This window comes from Cladophialophora psammophila (assembly GCF_000585535.1).
Source record: "Cladophialophora psammophila CBS 110553 chromosome Unknown aczJe-supercont1.9, whole genome shotgun sequence".
In the NCBI taxonomy this organism is placed as follows: domain Eukaryota; kingdom Fungi; phylum Ascomycota; class Eurotiomycetes; order Chaetothyriales; family Herpotrichiellaceae; genus Cladophialophora; species Cladophialophora psammophila.
The window spans coordinates 19,495-43,941 of NW_006912930.1; the positions used below are offsets into that span (position 1 = coordinate 19,495).

Here is a 24,447-nt window from a genome sequence, read left to right on the forward strand (position 1 = left end):
GGATGAACGTCATGGTAAGGAGAGAGTCAAATCTGTAGCTACATCTGCATTTCCGAAGACCTTTTCCCCCGGCTGTGGTCCAACGAATCGAAAGATCCACATCTTAATAGGACTTGACTTAGGGAGGCCTTAAAGTTTCGTTTCTTGCAAAGGCAGAACGAGCACTCGTGGCACAGGGAAGGTTCCTAAACAGACAGAAGGAGATAGGAAGGTAGTGTAGGTCATATAGCATGCAATTCACATTGATCGCTACGGTCACACGGAGGTTTGATACAGTTCCTATCGCCGCATGAAGCTCGTATACAGATTGTGAGGTCTCCGATAGGACTATGAAGGGCCTCTTAAGCGAAAAAGCCATGTTAAACGTCTCTACTTCTCCAAGAGTATATACGCAACGTTGTTTTCTGCAGAAGAGACAAAATGTGGCGTTACTATGATCATCATCTAGAATATAAGCATGCAAAGTGGCATTAATTGTATATGTTTGATGTCTGATTTTCCCGTATCCGCTTGAACTGCAAGAGTAAGAACGAAGCCGTCCGTCCAAGGAGAGAGAAAAACAACATCTAGAAGTCAACTGCAAGTCGAATGGCAGTCCTACATGAGAATTTCGAGGGTCAAGAAACCAGCCGGGCAAGCCAATCCCAGATGGTGACCGACATTTTCCCCGGCGTATCACCATATTGGGCGTCCAAAATACACTCTATGTGTATTTGGTTCTCACATATGACAGTGCTGGTCGTGACGGAGGCACCGGCCAACTTCTTGCCTAGCTCCTTGATGTCATCCCTGAAGACTTCCTTGTCTCCCCCTACCATCAGCACTTGCTGCGCTGGGAAACCCTTCCACCAAGCTGTTTCGGCAGATACGGGTTCAACCAGATTGTGGATAACAGAGTCGTCAAGCCTCTGGGACGCGGCTAAAGCCACGGGTAGGAAAGCTTCTGCCCAGTGGTGCATCTGTGGGGCTAAGACGATGTCGATTGCCGCATTGTCGCGGTACGAGCTCGACGATGACTGGAAGCTGACCCACGGGCAGATCAAGAAAACACCTGCCAGGGGGGACGGCAGTGTTGGCTGTGATAGCGTGTCGTTGGCGGCGTGGAGAGCCAGCGACATGATGGCCAGGCAGATATTACCTCCGGCCGAATCGCCACCTAGGATCAGCTGTGGCAGAAGTGTGTTAGCGAAGTTTTCCCGAGTGCTGCGCAATGGGCAGAAACACTGGTTCTACGTGAAGGAAAGTTCTGTGTCTATGCAGTGGGAATGAGACAGCCTTACGTCGGCGGGTTGGTAGTCTTTCTGCAGGACGTAATTCAGAGCCCGGACAGCCTGCAAATACTGAGTCGGATATCGGTTCTCCGGTGTCAATCCTTGTTTTTGAAAGTCAGATTAGCCCATTGATCATAAATCTAACCACTTGGTCCGCGTTTCGACAAGCCAATGAGACACTGGCAGATCTTGAGGCCCGCCTAGGAGGACCTTTGCTTACCGTATTCAACGAATGCAATGACGGCTCTCTCGCCCTTGTCTTGTAGGACCTTTGAGCACCGGACCACAAATTCTAAATGACCAGAGTTGGGTGGCAAGGAGAAACCCCCTCCTACGTATTGGCCGAACGACCGTCAGCCGGTTTCGAATCATCTTTTGATGGTCTTTGGTAACGAAAGACGGGGTGATCTTGACATCTTGGCGTAGTGGTTTCCAGTAGAACGTACCATGAAAATACAAAATCACTTTGCATTTCTGTAATGATCTGTCGCCTAACCAGTGGATTTTGGCTCCCATGCCTTCAGGGATCAGTTCTGTCTGCAACGGAAGTTCGTGTTTTTTGCAATATGCAAGCATAGTATCCGATGTCCTGGGAAACAATTGCCTGTTCGTCGGTAGTGGTGGTATGTTAGCGCCGATCCTCGAGCTCCCCGGGAAGCATTTATTTTCCGAGAGCCAAGTTTGGACAAGGACCTTAGACACTGACGGAAGTTGCTCGACATCGAAGATGCTCATCATTGCATGAAGCCGACGGTTGCGGAAATCGTGGCTCCATGATCTCGTCGTTGCCCGCTTTCGAAAACAAGCGGCCAGCGCAGCGTAGGCGCTATATATCGCTGAACAATAGTTAGTTTGATCGTCTCACGAGCCTTATCAAATTGCGAAGACATCAGTGACATGGACCCTGATCGGGTACATTTTGTTTTGGGGGTTGAGGGGCCAAGGATATTCACCTAGCGAGGGTAGCTGATAGACCAGCTTGAGGATAGAAGGCACCATGTTGTCCTGGAAAAGACTAGCCTTTTTGATGTGAATACGAAGTTAAGCCATTGATACTGTCAGGTGCTTCTTGCGCCGATGTTTATTCCTCAACACTGGCCGGCTGAGGTTGGTTACGTCTCAAGACAGTGTCCAAAACACAGTTCGAGTGGAAAGAAGTACTGGGCTTTTGTCCTGCTGGGTGCCTTTGGCTCTTCATACCCTCTCTCAATTGCCAGAGACTAGCATGGCAATGCTAAACTGGCCCTTGTCCGCGGCTGAGAAAGCTCATTTAGCAGCCGAGGTTGCCCACTTATCCTTGAGAGACCCTGATGGTATGTAACTGCCCATATTTTCACGGACTATAGTACAGTGCTGACATCGACCTTTTGCACGTGGCAAGCTCTATGAGCCTCAAGATCCATCGGCATGGACGCTCTTGCGGACGTTTCCACACTTCTCCAAACTCACGTTTCCCGGACAAAACACCAGATCGTGTTTCTTCAACTCATTGAACTGCCAACTAAGGGGTAGGTTGAGCTCATGGATTCTCTTTCCAACTTCCTATTCTTTCGCGCCATCGCAGAGATGCGGCTCTATGCTTTCCCCCTTATTCATTTGATGCTCTCCTCTGCCTCCAGGTATACATCTTAAGGGTGCGAGTGTTGCTTCAAACATCCAAGAAAACATGGGGGTGCTTAAGGGCCAAAACATGATGGCACCTTCGTTTCGAGTCAGCTTCCTCATCTTCGCATCCAGCCAAACGACGTGGCTGTCTCTAAGTCGCGGGCACTGCAATTGCGGCCCATATGTCCTTCATCAATCTGCTGACACATGACTGTCACTCGATATTGCAAGCATTCGACCAAATTGCTCAAGACTTAGAAGCAACAGAATACGGATGTTAGAAAAATTAAAAATGAGAGATAGAACAAGGGAAAATAGGGGTAGTGGAGACGAACCTGGCCACAGTGACGAGTACTCAAGCAAAAACCGGGCATATGTCTGCAGCAACGCGATGACGATGTGGGTGGCGTCTCGAAACCCCTTGACCGGTGCCTCAGCAGCGGCGCAGGATCCAACCAAGCCCATGTTGCTACGACATTTCCGAATCAGTCGGCGACAGGTTTGGATGATGGTCCAAAATTCTTCTGTGCAAAGCTCACCGTCGAGGCGTGCGTCGTATGCTTCTAGTCCTTGCTGTGGCTGCATCCCTGACACCCAAGAAGCAAGAACTTGCAAGCAATCGAAGACGTTCATAGCCGAATGGAGCGGCATGTGAGACGCTTCTTCAGGAGATGTCCACCAAGGCGAGAGTCGAAGTGTTGTTTCCAAGGCATTGCTGGCATACAAGGTTGCCTCGTACGAGAAGCGACCCCGCTGCAATGTCTCTGATACATCTCGGAGGCTGTGGACCCGATCCCCCGACATTTCCGCAGTGCTGTCAAGACTGTCGCGGTGATCCCTTAAAAAAACAAGATTCGCGGAACTGAAATCTTGGGTGAAGATTGCTTCCTTCAGTGGGCGGTCATCGAGTCGAAAGGATAAATTGACGTGGTCAAGCAAGGGAATACAGCTCATCAGCAAGCGATAACTGGTTCCGAAGGAAGGCTGTTTGGAGAAACTCAGCCACAACCGCTGCCACCGTCTCACAGCTGATTTGAGAGACCTTCGGTCGCTGGGGACGACGACTTCCGCAAACAGCGGATTTTGGCCTTGGGTCTGGGCAAGAACGCAGATATGCAAGACAGATATCAATGACAAGCATCCAAATTCTCCGATGTCATGGCTGGCGGCTGTGTTTTGCTGTCGTATCTCAAGAGCCTGCTCGTGGAAGTTGGTGTCATTTCCCAGGTCCACGTCGGTATATGTGGGCTGTAATGGAGAGTTTTGGTCGAAAAGGCCCCTAATTTGCTCGACGAATAATAGGGGCGTTGGAGACAAGTGAGACTCAACCTCGGACCATGTGTGTGCATCCGAGGCTTCCCATAACGCTTCCTTACATGGGAGACAGAGTTCAACCCCCGTCAGAGGTGGATGAGGGATGTCGTTGAAATATATCATGAAGGCACTCATCAACCACAATGTGGAGAAGAACAGACGATTTCGCTCTTCCTGATGGACCCATATTAGCCATTTACCGCGCTGTCCCACTTCAACCCCGGCCCGAGTGTCGGCATTGGGAGGGTCTCGGAGGGTGTGAATGCCAGCTTCTTTGATCAGGGCAAGAAGGGACACACAGCTGTTCTTTGTGGTCTCGTTCAAGACTCGATCCCCAAAAAAGGTCCCGCAGACGAGATGCTGAAGCAATGCTTGCATTAGTGGAATGGGTGCGGCTCCGACCGACGACTTGCAGACTGACTTTAATTCCGACGTAATGGCTGCGCTGGTTTGCCGGTATATTTCGCGAGCCAGAGTGATTTGACCGGAAAAAGCGGCGCCCAGCGCCAGAATAGACAGCAATAAGGGCCGTCGAATGCGACGTCGACCGGACAGCAGTGCAGGTGGCGGCCATTCTTCCAGTACGGGATGGCGAAAGGCGTCGGACATAGCTGAAGTGAGATCGAGAGTTGGCAGATGGAGAAGTGGCAGATTGGGAACGAAATACTGGCGGTAGGCGTTCACGAGTATTTCGATATTGATGTTGTTGGACCAGGTGTTCAAGCACGAGGATAGAGGTGAGGATGAGAGTGGCGAATAGGGAGACGGTTGCCTCCTGGTTCCGTTGCGCCATTTTAGTGCTGGCCTCAAGGCTGGCTCTGTCACGAAACAGTCCAGATTTGATGTCACAGGGAAAAAGTCTACTCCGAATGGTAGAAATGTGGTGAAACCAGATATGTCGGCGTCGAGGTCGGGCACGAGGTCATGCTCCGAGGATTGGTTTGAGTTTGGGTTGTGATACATCATCACTCTATCCACAATGTCCTGAGCTGAGCTCTCTGCGTTGGAATAGTCCAAGAACTGAGGTATTATCAGCCAGCGCTCCGTATGTTGCAGCTTGGTTGATAAGTGAGATGAGTCTCGCCGAACGGAAGTTTGCAGCTTATCCACAACCACACCATTATGAGATATTCGACGTTGAGCATCAACGACTCTCGAGGGGTTGTCTTCTCTTTGGCCGGCAGATGGCCTCTCGAATGTGTCTCGATCCCGATCCGGGGGCCAGTGGTCTGCATTCGTCTCCCCTGAGCCTCGCATCCTGTCCTGCCGATCCAGGGAACTTTCCGACCCGGCTGTAAGGTCTTCGAATTGAGTATAAGTCCTCGGGTCTTCCACCGCCAAACTCGTAGTAGTTGGATGAACCTGTGCCGCATGGCGGAGCACCATATCCCGGCGGGAGAACGCCCGGTGGCATTCTGGGCAGGAAAAAGGTTTCTGCTTTGTATGTGTCCGCTCATGGCGTTGAAGATGATCCGGTCGTACAAAGCTACGAGGGCACGTTCGACAACGAAGTCGAGTATAACCACTGGTTAAGTCTCGCCTTTGTTGACGGATAGCCATTGTCCCGCCTTCTTTGAGTTGATTGTGATGGACCATGTCCGTCGCCGTGAAGATCTCACCGTAGAAAAGAACAATGCGTTGTATTCGCGGCTGAGACTCCTAGAGAAGACAGAAAGCGGGGCATTACAAGATGGTCAGTGGTGTCTGACTGGTAAGAACAAAGATAAATTCGCTTCGTAGGTAGAGGAGCAGGTGAGCAGGCGTCGTTCGCTGCGATTTGAGCGAGGTGATCGAGCTTGATAATTAGTTGCAATAACAGGTGGTCCGGCCAAACTGTATAGGCCAGTGCAATAGTGGGATGGCTCTTCGCCACACCCCCGATCCCCGAGTATCCCTGACCCCGCGCCAACCCCAGCAACCTGGGGGACGGGCAGCTGTGTCCAATGGAGGTATTGAACTTATACAGATGCCCTGTAGTGGCCAAAAGGTTAATCCATCTCTTAGAGCCTCAGGGCTCTAGTGTCACTTAAAGCTCTCAAGAGGCGGGCTTCGGATGACTAGTGAGACTTTCTCCAAAGCAAGTATAGTGGACAGCCAGGGACGATCTTAGGAGCCCTTCAATCATTGTACGTGGTCCGTGAGACGGGCGGCGTGAGTGAGGTAACAGCCGGCCGATCCCTGGATGGCTGATACTGGAAACACGAATTCGCATGTTCTCGGACTTGCTCGGACGACTCATTGTACAACTTTGGCTCAATCATATCAGTGCTGCGTGATGACATTGCGGCGCTCAAGGAGCTGGGAGCTAACAAACCCCCAGTTCGACTGTGACCTCGGTTGCCCGCCCCCGCAAGGTCGATCTGATGGTGGATGTGGATCACGGCAAGGGACTATCCACCACTCAGTAGGCGGAGCCTCGCCGGTAGTCGGCCTCTGCCCGAAGCCGTTATTACACACTAATCAACGTTTCGTGAGCATGTGTAACCGCCTTCGAAAACACATGCTCTGCCCACCGTAGCCAAGCTGATGGACATTGGGAGAACATGCTGCGAATTGGCGGTGTCCTGATGTGCGTTGGGTTGCGTGAGTACCAGCGGCCCTATCTTCTGTCTTCTGCCTTTTTAGTTTGTCTCTCTAGTTGCAGTGCTGACATTTTTCAGACTATGGTCCAGCGATTTACAGATTGTTGGGATACAGTCCTTCGAAGCAACTTCTTTTCCCGGTCGTCTGGCTTACTGTCGCGCTGATACCGTTCCTGATCACACCTCTCATTATCGACCGATTTCCACGCAATCGGCTCATGGGTGTGGGCATGATCTGCTGCTCAATCAGCTTGACTGTTTTGGTTGCTTTGATCGCCAATTCCGTCCCCACGACAAACCACGACGAACCACGGCTGCCCTGAAAGTCGCAGTGGCAATGCTATTCATATACACTGCATTTTACACTATAGCAGTTGACGGTGCAAGCCCCAGCGTCTCTTTTACCCTAGTCAAGCTATCTCTCAACCGACTGATTTATTCAATAGCCTACGATTAGGAACGCAATTCGTATATCTGGGAGAAATCTTTCCAAATCTTCTTCGGGCCAAAGGCATCTGCCTTGGAGCGTCAATGATTTCTCTGATAAATATTATTTGGTTACAATCAACACCCACAGCGCTAGAGTAAGTTCACTCATCGTTCAAGCACAGGCATCTTATCCACACTCTTAGAAATATTGGATAGAGGTATTTTCTAGTTTTCATACCTAGCATCGTCAGACGCCTTCTCATATTAATCTTCTGGTCTGATATGCCGGGTATATTTCTCGAGGAAATCAGCGCCGTGCTTGGGGATGCAGATGAAGTCATCATTTACCTGAGAGATATCGAAGTCGACCACCAGACTCACATGATCACGGCGGCCTTCAGAGGTTCCAAGGGCAACGAGCTGACAATTTCCAAGGCGGGCTGAAGTTTGCAATTTTGTGAGAAAGGGACACAAAAGTCTAGTCACGCAAACAATAAAGTCATGAAAGGGTACAAAGTCAGACGCAAAGGTTCGGATGCAGGTGCTCTCATAGTCGAAAAGTAAAGAGCAGCGCCTACCAAAACAGCTAGACATACATCAGATTAATCCAGATGTGCCATCGGTTCAGCTCATTGTGTCTCTCTCACAGCCCGCGAGTCCCCATGCGAGTGAAGATTGCTAATGATGTCAAATTAATCAATTTGAGGGCTGAGTCCTTCTGCCGACTGAAGCAGGGACAAAGATGTATAGTTTTCTACTACACAAAATGAGTGTGTTTGAAGTGCGGAATCTTCCAGAGAGCTGCATAAAGATTGCCAAGCAACTGAGACAGAATACCAGGCGGCAGGCCACCATGCTGGCGATGACGAGGCTTTACAAGATTGCGGCAAGGCCGTGGAGCATGGTGTTGAAGATTCTACTTCACTAGTCCTATTTTGGAAGAGGTAGGATTGCTCAGCTAACCTTGGTGGCTCTTACTTGCTATCGTTGTCGGGTTGTTTCTGTGTCTATGCGCCGAAAATTACTGATTGATGGCTGGGAACGATGGCTCGGAGCCGGAAATCAGCGTCCAACCTCGGCCGCCCGCCCCCACCCCCAAAAAAGGGTCTCTTTATGACAATTTGTCTCAGGGTGCTGTAGTACGCAACAAAGAGCGCTCCGAGACATCTCATGTCTAGACTACTAGGCTCCAGTATGGGTTTAGCTTCCACGCCTGGCCCTGGAGGGTCTCACATGTCCTCGGCGCCAGAACGTATCCAGCCGCATCGCTCTTTTTACTCTTTGTGTCCTGCAGGAAGTCACTCGGCAAAATTTATCAACGGAGTCGAGTATCATTTGAAGAATTAGTAAATGCATCTCATAAATGAATTCCGGATGTTTCATGCTTCCTTCCGCCCGTCTAGAAAAGCTAACTCATTGCTATTCTTTTTTGTTTACGCAGACCCACTTTGGGCTATAAAGCATTGCACACCTATTAGCTTGGCTTACTGGGATTTTTGTTGTTTGAATTGAGAAACCCTCCTTTCCACCAGGCACGAACAAAGTTGAGCTCCGAATAATGGCCAAAATACGAGACACCGCAAGACCGGAAAGGGGAACGGGGCAGCCTCTGACAGGGAGCGGGCTTGAGAAGGGTGGGCTCTACCTCAAACACCCTTTTAGAATTATTTTTCCATCTCTAACGAGGGATAGAGGCTAAAATTAAACACCCGAGAGGCACTTCTGGGGTCGATCTCCCTGAGTACGTCCGGCCAGCACCTTGTTGGTTGGGGATGGAGGAGGTTAAATACCTGAGTTCGAAAGGCGTCTTCGAGATTCCTCCACCCTCATTATTGAAGGAGCTGATATCCTCCTACATCGAATGGGTCCACGTCGTGTTACCGATTCTTGATATTGACACTGTCACTTCTGTCTTGTTACCAACCAGCAACACCCAAACAAGCCTACTCCTGTTCCAGGCCATTGTTTATGCCAGCTCCACATTCGTTGACGAAGAAAAACTTCGGCTGTCCGGCTTTACAGAGCGACGTGCTGCACAGGATTTATTCTTCAAACGTGTCAAAGTGCGTAAGTAATTGCTCCGGTCTTTCTTTGCACCCTCCTCACATAGGGGATCCAGCTATTGCTTGACTTCAACTACGAGTGCGACCGGCTTTGTCTACTGCAGACTACAATTCTGATGTCTCTGCGTCAAGACGACAAGGTATCACTGAAAGACTGCCGCCACTATCTGACTCTTGGATATTCGATAGCCCAGCTGATGGGCTTCTGCTATGAGAGCACTTATGCTAAACACCCTCCCGAGACAAGTACTCTTTTGCGAGGAGTCTGGTGGTGTCTATATTCGCGAGATAAGCTGTTGGCTATCGCAACGATGCAGCCCCCTTTAATCAAGGAGGCCGACTTTAATGTCGATCCCTCCACGCTCCTTGTCGATGATCTGGCGAACATAGGTGTTCCATCACAGTACCCACGATTACTTCATTCTTTGGGAGACTACGGTCCGAAATTCGAGGTTCATGAGCAACAGCCCGCTCTTCTCTTTCTCGAGCAAACAAGGCTCTGCTTGCAGATAGGCAGCATTTTGAATGACCTGTACCGCCCAGTTGCGGCCTTCTCTGACAGTTATCGCCCTAGAGCCTCACTTACTACCTGTCCAGTTCCAAAGGAAACAGCAAAAGCACATCAACGCAGTCTGGAGAAGTGGTGGCAAGGGTCACAAACACAATTTCAATTAAGTCCTCTGAACACTGATAGCCAGTTTCGGGTAACAGGCTACCAGCAAAGACAAATCTTCCAACATGGGATACTAGCTATCTTCTATTTCGCGACGTCTATAACCTTGCACCAATGGCTGGCTCTGTCGAGTATTCCTACGTCTCCTTCGGTGGAAGAAAAATCACGCCACTGTTCATCCCTTGAGTTGGACTCTCACATGATTTTGTATGTGTGGAAGATTGTGAGCTCTATCGACTTGGGTAAAGTCGTCGAGCTCGGCGGCCACTTATGTGTCATTCGGGCAATTGGCTGCCTCACACAGACAATGCAAACTCAGCAGTACTTGGGTTTGGGTGCGAGCGCGAGCCGCATCCAAGATATCAAAATGTGCCTCCAGTCTCTTCGAGCATCCCAACACCTCTGCCACCGGCGCGGATCAGACTCGAGAAGTTATTGGCATAGGTCGAAGGACGCGATTGTGGGTTAGCCGCATTTCCTTTCTCGCCGGAAATTCCGGAGACTAATTGCGAGCATATCCGCCCAATCCACTGGCAGCGAGACAATCAAGCCGTGTCGATTGACTCGGAAACCGCGATGATCGAGCTTCATCGAGATGAAAAAGCACTGTCGCCAGATACCAGCACAGGCTTTTCCTTAGCGTCGGGGTTTTCCAGGAACCCACAAAGCGGCGGATCGTTCTACGTGTTGGAGGACGAAGATTTCCTGGCGCAAACCGTGTCTGACGAGCACATTCAACTTGCTGGTGAGGAGCCAGTCAATCCAATGCGGTGGGACGGAATATGGGGAGCAGATATAAATGTCGAAAACTAGGAAAGCTAGCACCTAGATATTTTGTCGAACCAATGGGGGTTGTAGGCACAATTTTGACTTCTCAGACAGCGTTTCAAGGTTATAGTCACACCGCTCCCGATCCCAATCCTGGATCTCTGGGACTATAGTCACTAATTATGACTATAGTCCTTAACCAATCCCGCAAATGAAGCGATCTGATTGGTGGAAGTGGGTCCAGTGCCTCACATCCTATAGAGACGTTGAAGGCCTGGGTAGCGAGATTGATGATGTGACCGAGGCAACGACTTTGCCGTGAGTTTTCATCCTCGTCTGAATGATATTGCCTTACTAACACTTTATAGGCGGCGCTGCAATTCTTTAGGTTATCGGAGACATAAACGCCCAGCTTTCTTTGAATTTCGAACCCTTCGATGACCTCTGCGATCACTTCCGCAAATCTCTCTCCAGTATGCGGACCCTTCATAAATCCTAAGCCGAGAAGAGCCCAGCGCAGTTGAAAGACGAATTCAAGAAATGTGCACAAACACCGAGAATTGGTAACGCTGAAGGTGAGGTGTAGCCATTAAAGCTAATGTTATCGATCTATGCTGATATACAATTCACTGAATGAGTAAGTGTCTAAATCGCTCGATATCGATCCTCGTTACTAGCGAACTGAATACTGACGGCATAGGCGGAGTTACTAGATCTCAAGTTGTTCTGTCTGAGGTTGACACTGAGAGCATCGTCACTGACGAGGCGGCTATCCAACAATGCCGTGATCTTTTTTTGAGATGTCGATTGACGTTGGAGAGGCTGCTAGCCTTTTGTATTTCGATTACGCTGTTATAGGGATCTCAGATCTAAGAAACGGAGACAGAAATATCGGATGTCGAAATATCACGATACTCGCCATGTTGCCAGATACTGGCAGCTCTTCTTTTCCGAAATCCGGAATCAGAGTTATAGTTTTGCAGCCGGCTGTTCGCGATGTTGAACCCTCAACACGCGCCGCAACAGCTTCCCACTGGTGTTCTTGGGCAACGAATTAACGAAAACCACGCCTTCCTTCAGCCATTTGCATCGCGACTTGGAAGCTTTCCGCTGTGGCCTTATGTTTGTTCAAATAGCCCAAGGTCACAGACGGTGAACGCACTATCAGCTCGCCACTCTCGTCATAGCGGTCCACCTCCCTGCCGATATCGTTCACAACTTTGCACTCTATACTGGGCAATAAACACTCAGATGAACCCAACCACACATCGTGAAGTTGGCTCGAAGATACGACCGTGGGACTTTCTGTGAGCCCTATAATCAAAATCGTGCATGGTGAGCAATGATCGCTTGACCTATGCCAGCAGAAAGAAATCCACCATAACCTTGCTGTAACTCACTGCTGGGGAATATTCGACGGAGAGTTTCCAGAATCTCACGACCGGTCGGAGCTGCACCCACCATTATGGTGGTGACGGAACTCAAGTTATATTTGGCCACCTCAGAAGGGCTCTTTACAATCTGGGTAAGGATTGGAGGCACCTTAGGACGAAGGGAGATGTCAGCTAATGAAACTCGGCTGGCCAATTTTCCGGCTCATGTGAGGGGGGAAGAACAGCGCACCAGAAATAAGACCGATATGGAATGCCGCTCGATCGAGGCCAGCAGCTGCTTGAAATCGTACTTGGGAAGAACGACTACCCCGTCTCCCCGGTACACCGCCGCATGGCAGGTCACCATCAGTCCATAGACATGACTCTGAGGTAAGAGGCCAAGGCATACCTCCATAGCTCCTTCGGCTCTCTGCGCCCTTTTAGACACAGCGAGTTGCAACACGTATGCAATGACATTCTAGTGAGAGATCATGACCCCTTTCTGTCACGCACACTAAGTGAGTATATAACCACCGACAAAGGGAAGAAGTACAGAGCATGGGAGACGCTGACCGGCAAACCAGAGTTACCGCTAGAGTAGCAAAGAAAAGCGATTTTCTGTCTTGCCTCGCCCTTGCTCCAGTTCAAGGTCTCCAGTTCGAAAATCGTGGTTCCGACTTCAACGAGGTCAGCAATGGATAAAAATGCCCAACTAGTGTAGTCATCGAGCAGAAAGACTCTATCTGGAGGGATTCCGACAGTTTCAGCAGCACTGAGCGCTGTTCGCACGAGACTAAAACAAATAAAGATAGCATTTGCGCGACTGTCTCCAAGCTGGTAAGCCAATTCTTCTGCGGTGCAGGCCGCGCTTGCAGGAGACACGACCCCGGATAGACGATGCACTGCGAAAGCTATCGGAATGAAGTCGATCTGTTAGTTGTATATATTGCAACATTAGAACACAATTTGATTTAATAAACTAGCCGGTCGATGGATATATTCAAGCTGGAGGGGTGGGAAAGTACTGTATTGAATGAATATGTAGCTGCCACATTCTCCCACCGAGCGCCACTATTTGGGTGCCACCCCAGTGTTTTGCTCAAGCCTTTTTCAAGAGTCTCAACCCTCCATCGTGTCTCACTGACCGTGTACGACTTCCCCGTGAGGCCACACGTGAATGTATGGTTAGATTTTTGCTCGGGCAATCGCCCATGTTTGTTGTCTAGGATGAAGTTGCTGATCAGGATTGAGTCCGGAATCTCAAAATGCAAGTCCGGCACCCAAGAGGATGATCCGAAGATAACCATGGCTGAGTCTACCTTCAGCAAAGGCCCAGCTATCCTAATACCTTGGCGTTGCATCGTGTATCGCTACAACCGTCCTTTGCGGAGGATGCGACATTCTCCTTAAATACTTCCAGAAAAACCCCCTTACTAAGTCGTCTCTCCACGATATGGTGCATATTCGGACTAAGGTCGTTGCATTTCCCATCTTTCATTCCTTTTCATATGGTGAGACCAGCGGGCAACCGAGGACTTCCTACGTAAGACATTGTGGGCTTATGATCGCATGCCCGTGCTTTCCTACTTGCCGAACTAGCCGAAATGAGCAGCGATAGCCGTTTTCACTGCCCAAAACTTGTCACGAGCGAAGCACAGGGTGCCGGAAGGACTCCACAGACACCTCTTGCGCACCTCGGCCTTCAAAGAACTAGATGTGGGTGACTCGATAGCTTCTTGATGGACTTCGCTTCCAGCTGTGTGGTATAGTACCCGCAAGTATGGAGAAAGATTCGCGCACTGGAAATTTGCCGTGTGTGTCGTTCAAGAGGCACGCTCGATTTCCTGACGCAGTATCCCAGACGGTGGCGAGCTTTTTGAAGGTATTAGCTCCTCCTATGGGTAGAATACGGTGAATATACACCACCCAAAAAGAAATATATCATTATGATCATTTTGCGAATCCTTTGGTCAATAGGTTTATGCAAGCACCGAGATGTGCTAGAACTATATTGTTTGGTCCTGATAGCGCACTACTCAAGCGTCCACGGGGTATCTGCGTTACGAATGTATGTAGTGATAGCGTCCAGCCTCTCCCGTGGGTTGTAGGTATCGGCTTCAATCTTACCATTCCCGAGATAAGCAAAGCGGTTGCGGTTCTCATACTCCCAGTTGTAGTCTTCGAGTCGCACATCTGTCATTGTTTTGTAATATGAAGGGGACTTTTTGACACAATCAGTGAACAATACCTCACGTACACAACCTGCACAGCTCATGAGGTTTGCCAAGTTGCGAGCTTGTGTTGATATTGATGTGACGAAACTCACCATTCCACACCATAATAAAGGTTTTGACAATGGATCTCTTGTCTTCTTGTACCAGCTTCGGCACGCTTGTCCCCATACAGATCCTTTATGCCTATGAAAAGGAGAATCGTCAGAGTCAGAGTCACCTGGTCAAAGAGCACAAGAGCGGGACAATCAACTTCAACTTACCACTCGTCTACATGCTCACAGAAATCATCAGCGGCTTCTTGTTTCACCTCAAACGACTTTATGTTTTGCTTTTGCATCTTTTCCATCATCTTGATGAAGTAATCCGCGTTTATTTCCATCTGGGATGGACCAGCTTAGCAGTTTCATCCATCAAGAAGGAGTCTAGTTTGTCGAGTCGACTTACAGCTGGTATGATGGATCCATTACCCCAGGGTCCTCGAGGTCCAAGAGCGACAAAGTAGTTCGGGAAGCCCGGAGCTGCAACCCCCAGGTAGGCACTATAGTGGGAAGACGCGACATCAAGTCAGCAAAGGTTGTCCTAGTCTGGGTCATTTAGGCTCCAGCGATCTCTGCCGAGAGAAGTGGGAAGCTGAGATGACTCACTTGGGCTCGTCCTTCCACGACTCTCTGATATTGACACCATGTCTGCCAATGATGTCGATGAAAGGAGCAAAAGCCACGTCGAACCCAGTTGCGCAAATGATCATATCAAATATATGTTCCTGGTCGTCTGCTGTCTTGATCCCCTTCTCAGTAAATTCCATGATTGTGTCGAAGACAACAGACACATTTTCTTGACATAGAGATTCGAGATATCCTTCTCCTGTCGTTGATCATACAGGGTCAGCCGAAACTCTTTTGAGGCTAAGGAAAACAACTGATTGTGGAGAGACTACCTGGAGTATACCGTCGACATCCACTTGGGAAGTTCGGTATCATCTTTTTCTGGAGCTCATCAAAGCCTTCAAGTTTTGCAGTCATGGCAGTTCGTATGTATGCTTCGGTCTTTTTTTGGACTGGGGTTCCTACCCTAAAATTGTCCACATTATTACAGAGGAGCAGTTCCATCTTACGCCGCAGCTGCAATAGAAGGTTGGGATTTTCTTCGAAGGTCTTCTTTTCATCTTCTGTGAATTGAAACGGTCTTGCTCCTCGGAGCAGAATCCGGTTGACAGGAGTATCGCCTTCTTGGGCAGGATCAGCGGCCAAGGAAACTAGGCCCCCAAGTTGAGGGGCGATCCACGTAGCGGAACGAACAAAGATCGTAAGATGTTCAGATGCTTGACACAAGCCAAAGGAGTTAGGAACAAATCTGGTTACATCGGACGAGAAAGGACACAGCTGCAAAAGGAGCTGATAGCCCGCAGAGCTTCCGAATACGTACTCTGTTGCACTTTTGGTGTGATCTGGATTGCCGAACTTCCAGTTCCAATGAGGGCAACTTTCTTGCCCTTCCAGTCAGCGTTTGGGTCCCATGCAGCAGAATGTAACATGGTGCCCGTGAATTTCTCTCGACCAGGAATATCGGGCCCTATACGTCATAATAAGTATCAGAGTCAAGAATGAATGCACGAGTACCAGGTACAGAGCGAGGAGGGAAGCCTGACATTTCCACTGGTTCAAAATGCCAGAAGCATTGATGAAGACATGGCAAAAATCCTTCTTGGTTGTGCCATTGGCACGGGTGATATCGATCGACCAAGTGCCAGTGTCCTCGTTGTAAACGGCTTTCGTGATCTTGGACTGGTATTCAATATACTTGTCCAAGCCAAATTCATCTTTAAAGTCTGAAACCACGAATCGGCGATGTCAGTCGAAACATACCCAGGCCCGCGGCCTTCCGACCAAAGGGTCGTGTGCTTATCGTTTACCTTTGAAATAAGCAAGCAGTTCCGCCGAGCCTGCGTAGTAACTGGTGAAGCGTGGGTTCTGTGAGAACGTCAGCACACAAATTCGAAGCTAGAGAGGGTAAGTGGGGGAGGAAACAAGTCACAGTGCATAATTGAGGTGGATCGAGGCGGTAGAGGTTGAATACATACCGGTCGGAAGGTGTATGTATAATTGTGTGAAGGGACGTCACAGGCACAGCCAGGATAGTTATCTACACTGTGTTTAGGATTTTTTTTGGGATTTTTTGGACTTGATAAGCCTGGTCTTACTCTCGTACCAAGTCCCACCACACTCAGGATTTTTCTCGTATACTTGAAGTTCAAAATCTTTCATCACTTTCTGCATGCGATATGCTAGATAAAGGCCTGTCACGCCCGCACCAGCACATATCACTCGGATCTTCGCACGCTGGGAATGATACTGGTCGAGAATCGTGTATCGTTCACGGAGTGAGGCCGGCGACATGATGAGTGTGTTTGATCCTAGGTGCTTCTGCAGATCCAACGGTCTTCTGCAGTGAAATTAGCGCTCTGAGAGCCTTAAATGAAATATTCCTACTATCAAGGCCGAGCCAGGATTGAGGATTACTGCCTCGGCGCATGGAAGTGGGGGTGGGCGTTCGTAATTAGGTAGGCATCAAGTTGGAACACATATGACCTAGCCAGGGGCCCTGAACGTTATGCTCCGCAATCCCCGCGGTAGCCCGCGTCAAGTGGCCATATACCCCTTTTCGCCTCGAGTAAAAGCACTATGTGAGCACCGAGGCGCATAGATGAGATGTGAGTTTGCCCTCCATACTGGCCCTTGCAGCATTAGCGACTGGCTTTTCCCCGTATAGTTTATTTTCGCCAGTGGCACTCAGCATCACTGACGTCGCCTCGTGATAGATCTGCCGTCCGTGATAACTTGATTGAGTGATTGAACAGAAATCTATCTAGTGGACGAGACCTTTGTGTGGAGCATTCTGCAGTGCCAAGACGGGGTCTCGTAACCTACCCAACAGGGTTAGGGTTGACCAAGACCTCGGCCAAAGTACCCACAGACATGAGGGTCAGAAAATAACCCTAACCCAACTGAGATATTTGTACAGGTATTGAAGTCAAAGTGATGAGAATCGAACCTCGCTGCGAGGCAGCCGTTGTCAAAATCCATCGAAAACGAATCTCTGCAGCGCTTTTCCAAAGTTTCAACCAGGCCAATCCCCCTGAGCGTGGTTTAGGTTGTGGATAATTTTCCCCGCTGGGTTCAACCCAAGAGGGACGGGGAGAGGGACCAGATATCAGACTTGGGGTTTAGACATTGAAGTAGAAGGGGATCCACTCATGTACTGTTGCTCCCGTGTACTGCTGTTGATCTTCGAACCCTCCTGTAATATTGCCAGTCCAGCGAGTGTAGCCACCGGAAACCAAAGGCGGCTCCCATGCCACAGCATGATTTTCCACGTCGACCACAAATTTGCCCTCGCTCGTGGTGTATTCGATGTGGAAGCCACTTGGGTCTCCTTGGAGCGGAGCCGGAGGATACTCTGAGTTCACTCTAGTGGGCCGGACGAGGATGCCGCTGCAACCCGAAGAAACAACGGTGCCATTCTTGGCTAGGTAGCCGCTAATGTACTCATCACCGTCTATGGCGATCGCGTCAAACCACACCAAAGAGTAAGGACCGACTCTCCCGTGGCCCCAGTACCAACTTGTAACAGTCGAGGGTAATCGTTTTGCGCCCCAATTCTGTTATTAAGACGTGAGCCAATGGAAACGGACTATTGATTGAGTGAACGCTACTCGATAGCGCACAAGTGAGTAGACCTTACCTTATCATGATAACCTGTGCCAGTAAAAGACACGTGTTCGCCACCAAGATTGAGGTCGACGGTCCCGACAGCATCAGGAATGGCGTTAGCCCATCCTATATTCGGGAAAAGCTCTTCAGTTTGTCCCGCACCATTGGAACTGCACGGGAAGTGTGCTGGTGCAATCTAGTTGAATGGTGTGAGAATCAAGGTGGAAGGTAGGATATGAAAGGATGGCCAACAATACTTACAGATTTCAGTGTCATGGTTCCTTCGAGGCCGAGTAACGGGACATCAATGTTGACCGTATACGAGGAGAGGTCAGGCGTTCCGGTCCAGGAAACTCCGGTTCCTTCCCAGTTGCCAGACGAGCCATCACCCGATACGACAACTGTGGCATCCCCGCCCAGGAAAATCTGCTGATAGATGGTGTCGTTTGGTTGGAGAACAGTCAGAATGCCGTAGTTGGATGTGCCGAGGGTGAAAGGGAAACCTAACGTGAAAGCATCCCCAGTTACCATGAGAAGGGTTGCCTCAGCGTTCAAGTTTTCCGAGCCGATGTCAAAGTACCACCAGTCAAAGGTAGTAGCGTTGACCTTGTCGAGCTTCGGTCCGTCCAAGCCAGCGCCCGCCGAGGTAAACTCCACCTTAGAGGCTCCGAACTGGGTCACTGGTGGAATCATATCGGTTTTCTGAGCGATGGAAGGCAGGACTTGAGCGATGCCGAGCAGAAGGAGGAAGTACATTTTAGGTAACTTGGACTGGAAAAGCACCTGTTTTCAACAAATTTCAGCGGTACCGTTGAGAATTTCGGGGTGAAAGTGAAAAGTTCGAATCGAAGAGATGCGAACTATATGTATGAAAGGATGGTCTCATGGGAAATTGTCCCATTTAACTGCCATATTAGGCGGGGACGGGCTCTCACGATGTCGGCATCCATAAAGTGGAAATTGGCCTGGAACTACTAACGAAATCAAAGGACACCATATGTAGTAGATTAATTGCTTAGTTGGTTGGCAGGATTAAATGAAATTCCTCGCAGAGAGGGTTCGAAGCGTGGGCTTAATTTTACATAGTAAAGTTCACCTTTGAAGACTTGGTCACCAGGACGTAATAATAGATACATACAAAAAGGTCTAAAGTTCCAATTGCCTCTGGAGATTCTAGCAAGCATTGCATCGACAGTGATTATGTAGGTCTTAGAAATGTACCCACAGATATTGAAAATGGATCCAGCTTACTTAGAGTACTTCCTGCCGCAATGTATGGATGTCATGAGTGGAACATACCCCCAAGTCTCCTGCTCTCGGTCTCAACTAATTACCACGTGCTCTTAAGTAAGATTGATAGAGATGCGATTTGTCATATATTTCGATGTGTCGGGCAAAAATACGCAGGCGCTGATGGACAAGATTCCGATTGGGATGCTGGCATACCAAACATACTTCAACGACTCGGCATATGCCCACTTGGCCCCCAAGGTCGAGGCCTGGATGACGCCCTCTGTGACACCAGGAATCTTGGTGACAGCAAGTGGGTTTTTGCTGGCGAGGAAGGCAGCGACGAGAGCTAGCGCAAAATCCGGCGACAAACCCGCTTTCACAGCATATTCTGCTACGAGAAGGGGTCACTTGGCTTGGAGTTTATCGGCAAGGATGTTGTAATAGATGGAATAGGCGATTGCTCCTCCACCAAGCCGAACACAGAGAGACAACGCGGCCGTCGTTCCAATGATGGTGTCGGGTGTAGCAGTGATGGCCACCGTTGCGGTCGGCACTAAGACACCTCCTATACCAAATGATGCCACGCTCAAAAGCGCTGTGACGAGCTTCGGGTTGGTGGGATTGTTCACAGCAAGAGCGCCTGTAAAGGCACCTGAGTCCAAGTTATTACACAGATTTTTGGTCCAGGAATGGATGGATAACTTGCTCATGATCGAACTGAAGAACAGAAGAACCTCTCGATGGTGCCGCCGGAATCTCGCGACCGCGAATTTCCCACCATTGACCCGACACCGATACGGCAACCATATCCCAGTCCTTTCAGTCCAACCTGAACGGGGTCGGGGTCATAGACCTGGGACATTAGGATGGGGAAGAAATTCAGAATCGACCCGAAAACATTTCCTTAGGTACGATTGGTGCTTTAGCAAAATTGCTTTCCCAAACGATGAATACACATATAAGGAACGCGCCGACGAAAAGAGTGACCAGAACATAGGCACTCTTCCAGGGATGAGTATATCCTCCCGATTATATTGCCACCAGACTTTGTGATTATGTTTGTTAGCCCATAGGGTTGATTGGAGATTATGCGACAGCTACAGCAACGGCGATGATGATGAGGAGGATGTGGCACTTACAACAAAGTTCAGCCCACAATGGAACTAACAGAACCAACATAGTCGAATCTCTTACTGAGTGTCTTGGTGGAAACACCTTCAGCACGGTTGTGGGTATGTGGAAAGTAGAAAAAGAGAAGTGACACAGTTGCACTTCTGACCCAGATACTGATAATGCTGTAAGAAAGACAGGATTTCAAAGGAGCATGGAAGTGATAGCTTACCAGGAGATCCACATGCACCACCTCCAAGTGCTATAAGTGGAAATTAGTTGTGAATACATGATATACGGCCAGAAGGGGATGATTGTGGCTTGTAGGAGAGCAAGGTAGAGGCTACGTTTCGCAACCGGGACAATTTCCGATACTCTAAGACACGTTACCATGCCCAAGCTCTGTCCAGAATAGCATCTTCGATGTGGATCTGAAGAACTCGCCCTGCAATGGGCGTCAGCTCTAAGATTCCAGCCCCTACCCCTTCAATGGACATTCCGGCTATCGCCTAGCCTAGAGCATTACTCGTGCCCATGACGACACTTCCCACAATGACAAGCACACAGCCAGCGAGTGCTACATTTCGCCTCCCAAAGAGGTCTTGGAGGCATCCACAGAATGGAGCAACTACCGCCACTGCAAGGCTGTTGGAGACTCCGAGCCACGCTTCTCCTTCGGTGGCATTGATATCTGCAGTTATCAGGCTCAATGCACCGCCGACGAAGTAGAGTGGGAGTTGTGATCCTGAGACAAAGAAGCATAGAGACGTCAGCGAATTTGAGATAAATATCATGCTTGGACAAAGGATAAAATCAAGGGCCTGGTGGGTGTTCTCTCTCGCGCGCATAGTAGTGGATCCCTCCACTTGTAGAACTCATCGACGTAGAGAGTACTGAGACAGAAAACCGAACATTTGCCACGCCAGGACCAGCCCATGATACCGTCCGAATCATCTCCTTTGAAAGCATGTTTGTTTGTAATATCAACGTGTTCGAGTTCCGTGACACTCTTTTTGTCGTCTGCTAATTCAAACGGCTGGACAATGGTCTTTTCGGTAGAAGACATCTTATAGTCGACAGGATCAAGAGCTTCATCATGCGTGGACACCATTCTCAAGTACTTGCGACTCTCTTCTCTTCGTAAGAGATGTCAGATGCTAGAACTCGGCCTCGTCAGATGGTTCAGAGAAAATAGCAAGGCTGTGATCCGGCTTCCCTGGGGAGGGAAAGGGCAATACAAATGTATCTGCACAAGATAAGGCTCTATCATTTCAATCACATTTCCATGGCTTATCCTGTCGGGCATCCCTCAAATGTGTTCAGCCCCTGGATTAGTCTAAGGGGAGAAAGATCCTCATCTCCCTCCAGCTGAATGGAGGCCAGGCTGTGACAGAGATCCAGGGAAGTCTAGTCTCTCTAGCAGCAAACACGTACGGAGAACTTTCCGGCCCGCGTTCATGGGTTGATTTGCGGGGCGGAGGCGGGCAAACGAGGCAGGGGGAGGACGTCACAGGAGAGGTGGTAGTTAGGGGCTGCCTGAGGTTTTCCATTGCCCTAGGAATGTGATTGGGAGGCGTCTTACAAACCCTCTGAGACAACATATTGAATTGAGTGGTTGGTTGTTTACCCTCCCGAACAGGGGCGAGAAGATATGGGTTAACGACCGAGGGATTAACAGCTGTTAGAATGCAACAAACATGGGACCTCGAGGCGCACCTTGACACTTTTTAAATTAGCCAGAGGTTACGTCTCGCTATAGCCCCACGTTGCGGTATCAGTAGTCTTCCCGTAAGTTGCTAATGAACGAAAGAACAATGTCCCTCCCTCCGACAGCATTTTCTCAAAGCTTGAAATGGACAACTACCGGTCGATCACCACGTTGAGCAAAGCAAGAGCACTGTTGTCACTCTGTGGCACATATGCGTCACACATAGAGACAAGATATATCTTTTTCTGTGTTGGACGGAAATTGTAATACTTAGATCGTCAGCCAGCGTGGGTCGTCACTTCCAGGAGCACAGGACCCCCTATCATATCCCAACGCAATCCCGTTAGTCCCAGTATTGTTTCCAAAGCGGATGATCTTTCTCCAATCCAGATGCGATCCCATCTCACTTGGGATACCCCAGCGCATTTGGCTCGTGGTAAACCTTGCGGGATCCCAGAGTTTCCCAGGGCCAACACCAAGGCTTTTCTTTGATTCTTCTTTCACTTGTGCCAACATAGTGGTCAGCTCCGTGTCATGGTGCGCTTCAAATCGAGGATTCAACGCGTGGATTCTGCGGGAGGTCTCCTGGTCATGGATGCCCAGGCTCATGAACCACAAGTTGTACTGCACCAAAGAGATATCGACATTGTATGAGCCTCCGTACTTGTTGCGTTTCCAAAGTGCTTGACAGGTGGCAATCGCCCCGCCCAGCCCGGTCCTATTTTCACGTTAGACTTTAGCCCGCTATCTCTTATGTCGGTGAAAAGTCTCGGAATAGACTTACTGATAATCAGAATTTGGCAAAAGGGGAATGACGGGCTCCTTCAAGCCAAGAAAGTCGCCCTGTAACCAAGTGACCCCGGAAACCTGAGGCATTTCTTCTTGTTAGTAAAAGTTCAATATCAAACAACTCAGGAGTCAGACGCATTTCACATGATGTTTTGGCGGGAGAGGATGGAAGTTGACTCACTGCGTCGGCTATCTGCTGCCACCCGGATCGATGACTCCATTCTCCTTTCCATCCATAGCAGTTTTCTCGGACATGGACAATTCCTCTCTTTCTTCTCTTTGCAGTCTCTTGTACCTCTATGCGGCCGAATCCCAATCTTTCCAGAGCACCCGGACGATATCCGTCAACTAGCACGTCCGCATCTTCCACAAGCTTCTTCAACTTTTCTTTGTCTGCCGGAGTCTTGAGATGAAGCCTAGTGTCCCGCTTGCCTACCTATGTATCGTATAGTAAGACCGTATCCGGGAGATTGTCGTTGGAGATCCGAAGCACTTCGGCACCCAGGAGAGCCAGCACGCTAGAAATAGTGGGAGTCGCTACCACCCGGCTCAAGTCAAGTACTCGAACCCCGGCCAATGGAGGCTGCCGTTCATCACGAGCATCTGCCCATGGGACTGGTGGAAGCTCAGAAGAGACAAGGGACACCGTATATAGTGGCTCATGGGAGATGACCTTCCCGTGAGGTGTCTCCCGGAATTCATCTATGGTGTAGCAGATCGTCCCAGCGGCCCGCCAATATTCGTTGCTTTCAATATCGAGCCATTTGCTGTCATGCTGGGCCACGGCATCTCGATATACTTGTCGCACGCGATCATAATTTTCTCTTCCATCCAGATCAGGTCGGTGTTGCGGGAGATCCAGCATATGTAATATTGGCGTGGTGTTGAGGCTGCCGTGAAGGTGGAAAAACCTGCCGTCTTTGGCTTTGTAGCTATTGAATAGATGTTTCGTCAGCTCATGTCTCGTGCGATCCCGTGGAGATCGTCTATTTAGGGTTATAGTTGACCACCCGCCTGGTTTTGAGAAGGCATTAACGGGGGCCACATGGAAAGTTGAGTGTCTAGTCATCGCTCACATATTTGTAGCTGGCCCTCGATAACCCTCCCTAATCTTGCCCAGGTCCATCTTCAGACAGCGGTTCACTAAATGAGGGTCCGCAATCGTCTTTCCTTGCGATTTGAACAAGAAAGATGACATGAGGAACAGAGTCGCTGAGTAGACGTCAACCGTGATATTCTGAGTTGGCAAATTATAGCGATGCGTGGATATCTCGCCGGCGAAGAGCGCTATCATAGCCCAAAGTGCCGCAGACGACTCGGACATCCTCAATGAAGTGGGCAGGAAAGGAGGAGCCTCCTGCGGTGTGAATTTGATGTACTGTGCCCCTTCCACCACCTCCTTTGGCAGGTCAAACTCTGTAATAGTAACAAAATGGTCCAGTAAAATTTGGGCGGCGCCCGTCGCAATGCTAACTTCCGGGTTGATCATTTTTGCGATAAAGTCTTTACCTTCGCGTCTTGCGGAGATGTGGACAGAAATATGTGTGTTATAGTCGTAAAAATGATTTTGCTACTATTATGTAGG

At 49.4% G+C, this 24,447-nt stretch overlaps 8 protein-coding genes across 8 annotated transcripts; 2 read left to right on the top strand and 6 right to left on the bottom strand.

Annotated features, from left to right (window-relative positions):
• Positions 1 to 617: 617 nt before the first annotated feature.
• On the bottom strand, positions 618 to 1,847 carry A1O5_06214 (uncharacterized protein; the record flags this gene model as incomplete). The annotated part of the gene is made up of 4 exons (XM_007746808.1): positions 618 to 1,166; positions 1,281 to 1,372; positions 1,492 to 1,563; positions 1,607 to 1,847. The coding sequence occupies 4 exons, from the start codon at positions 1,845 to 1,847 to the stop codon at positions 618 to 620; spliced, it is 954 nt and encodes a 317-aa protein (XP_007744998.1).
• A 1,221-nt stretch (positions 1,848 to 3,068) lies between these two features.
• Positions 3,069 to 5,576, bottom strand: A1O5_06215 (uncharacterized protein; the record flags this gene model as incomplete). Its single annotated transcript, XM_007746809.1, has 1 exon — positions 3,069 to 5,576. The coding sequence occupies one exon, from the start codon at positions 5,574 to 5,576 to the stop codon at positions 3,069 to 3,071; it is 2,508 nt and encodes an 835-aa protein (XP_007744999.1).
• A 1,157-nt stretch (positions 5,577 to 6,733) lies between these two features.
• A1O5_06216 (uncharacterized protein) lies at positions 6,734 to 7,095 on the top strand (the record flags this gene model as incomplete). Its single annotated transcript, XM_007746810.1, has 2 exons — positions 6,734 to 6,773; positions 6,851 to 7,095. The coding sequence occupies 2 exons, from the start codon at positions 6,734 to 6,736 to the stop codon at positions 7,093 to 7,095; spliced, it is 285 nt and encodes a 94-aa protein (XP_007745000.1).
• Positions 7,096 to 8,973: 1,878 nt separating this feature from the next.
• A1O5_06217 (uncharacterized protein) lies at positions 8,974 to 10,750 on the top strand (the record flags this gene model as incomplete). Its single annotated transcript, XM_007746811.1, has 3 exons — positions 8,974 to 9,264; positions 9,321 to 10,397; positions 10,475 to 10,750. The coding sequence occupies 3 exons, from the start codon at positions 8,974 to 8,976 to the stop codon at positions 10,748 to 10,750; spliced, it is 1,644 nt and encodes a 547-aa protein (XP_007745001.1).
• Positions 10,751 to 14,110: 3,360 nt separating this feature from the next.
• On the bottom strand, positions 14,111 to 16,708 carry A1O5_06218 (uncharacterized protein; the record flags this gene model as incomplete). The annotated part of the gene is made up of 11 exons (XM_007746812.1): positions 14,111 to 14,299; positions 14,405 to 14,495; positions 14,573 to 14,691; positions 14,757 to 14,850; positions 14,957 to 15,173; positions 15,247 to 15,633; positions 15,738 to 15,884; positions 15,961 to 16,140; positions 16,225 to 16,282; positions 16,393 to 16,454; positions 16,513 to 16,708. 11 exons carry the CDS (start codon positions 16,706 to 16,708, stop codon positions 14,111 to 14,113), a joined length of 1,740 nt encoding a protein of 579 aa, XP_007745002.1.
• An 827-nt stretch (positions 16,709 to 17,535) lies between these two features.
• A1O5_06219 (uncharacterized protein) lies at positions 17,536 to 18,778 on the bottom strand (the record flags this gene model as incomplete). The annotated part of the gene is made up of 3 exons (XM_007746813.1): positions 17,536 to 17,970; positions 18,054 to 18,218; positions 18,284 to 18,778. 3 exons carry the CDS (start codon positions 18,776 to 18,778, stop codon positions 17,536 to 17,538), a joined length of 1,095 nt encoding a protein of 364 aa, XP_007745003.1.
• Positions 18,779 to 19,659: 881 nt separating this feature from the next.
• On the bottom strand, positions 19,660 to 21,476 carry A1O5_06220 (uncharacterized protein; the record flags this gene model as incomplete). Its single annotated transcript, XM_007746814.1, has 6 exons — positions 19,660 to 19,907; positions 20,450 to 20,541; positions 20,598 to 20,627; positions 20,756 to 20,810; positions 20,892 to 21,110; positions 21,308 to 21,476. The coding sequence occupies 6 exons, from the start codon at positions 21,474 to 21,476 to the stop codon at positions 19,660 to 19,662; spliced, it is 813 nt and encodes a 270-aa protein (XP_007745004.1).
• An 867-nt stretch (positions 21,477 to 22,343) lies between these two features.
• A1O5_06221 (uncharacterized protein) lies at positions 22,344 to 24,351 on the bottom strand (the record flags this gene model as incomplete). Its single annotated transcript, XM_007746815.1, has 5 exons — positions 22,344 to 22,791; positions 22,858 to 22,940; positions 23,044 to 23,298; positions 23,320 to 23,794; positions 23,939 to 24,351. The coding sequence occupies 5 exons, from the start codon at positions 24,349 to 24,351 to the stop codon at positions 22,344 to 22,346; spliced, it is 1,674 nt and encodes a 557-aa protein (XP_007745005.1).
• Between the last annotated feature and the right edge of the window lie 96 nt (positions 24,352 to 24,447).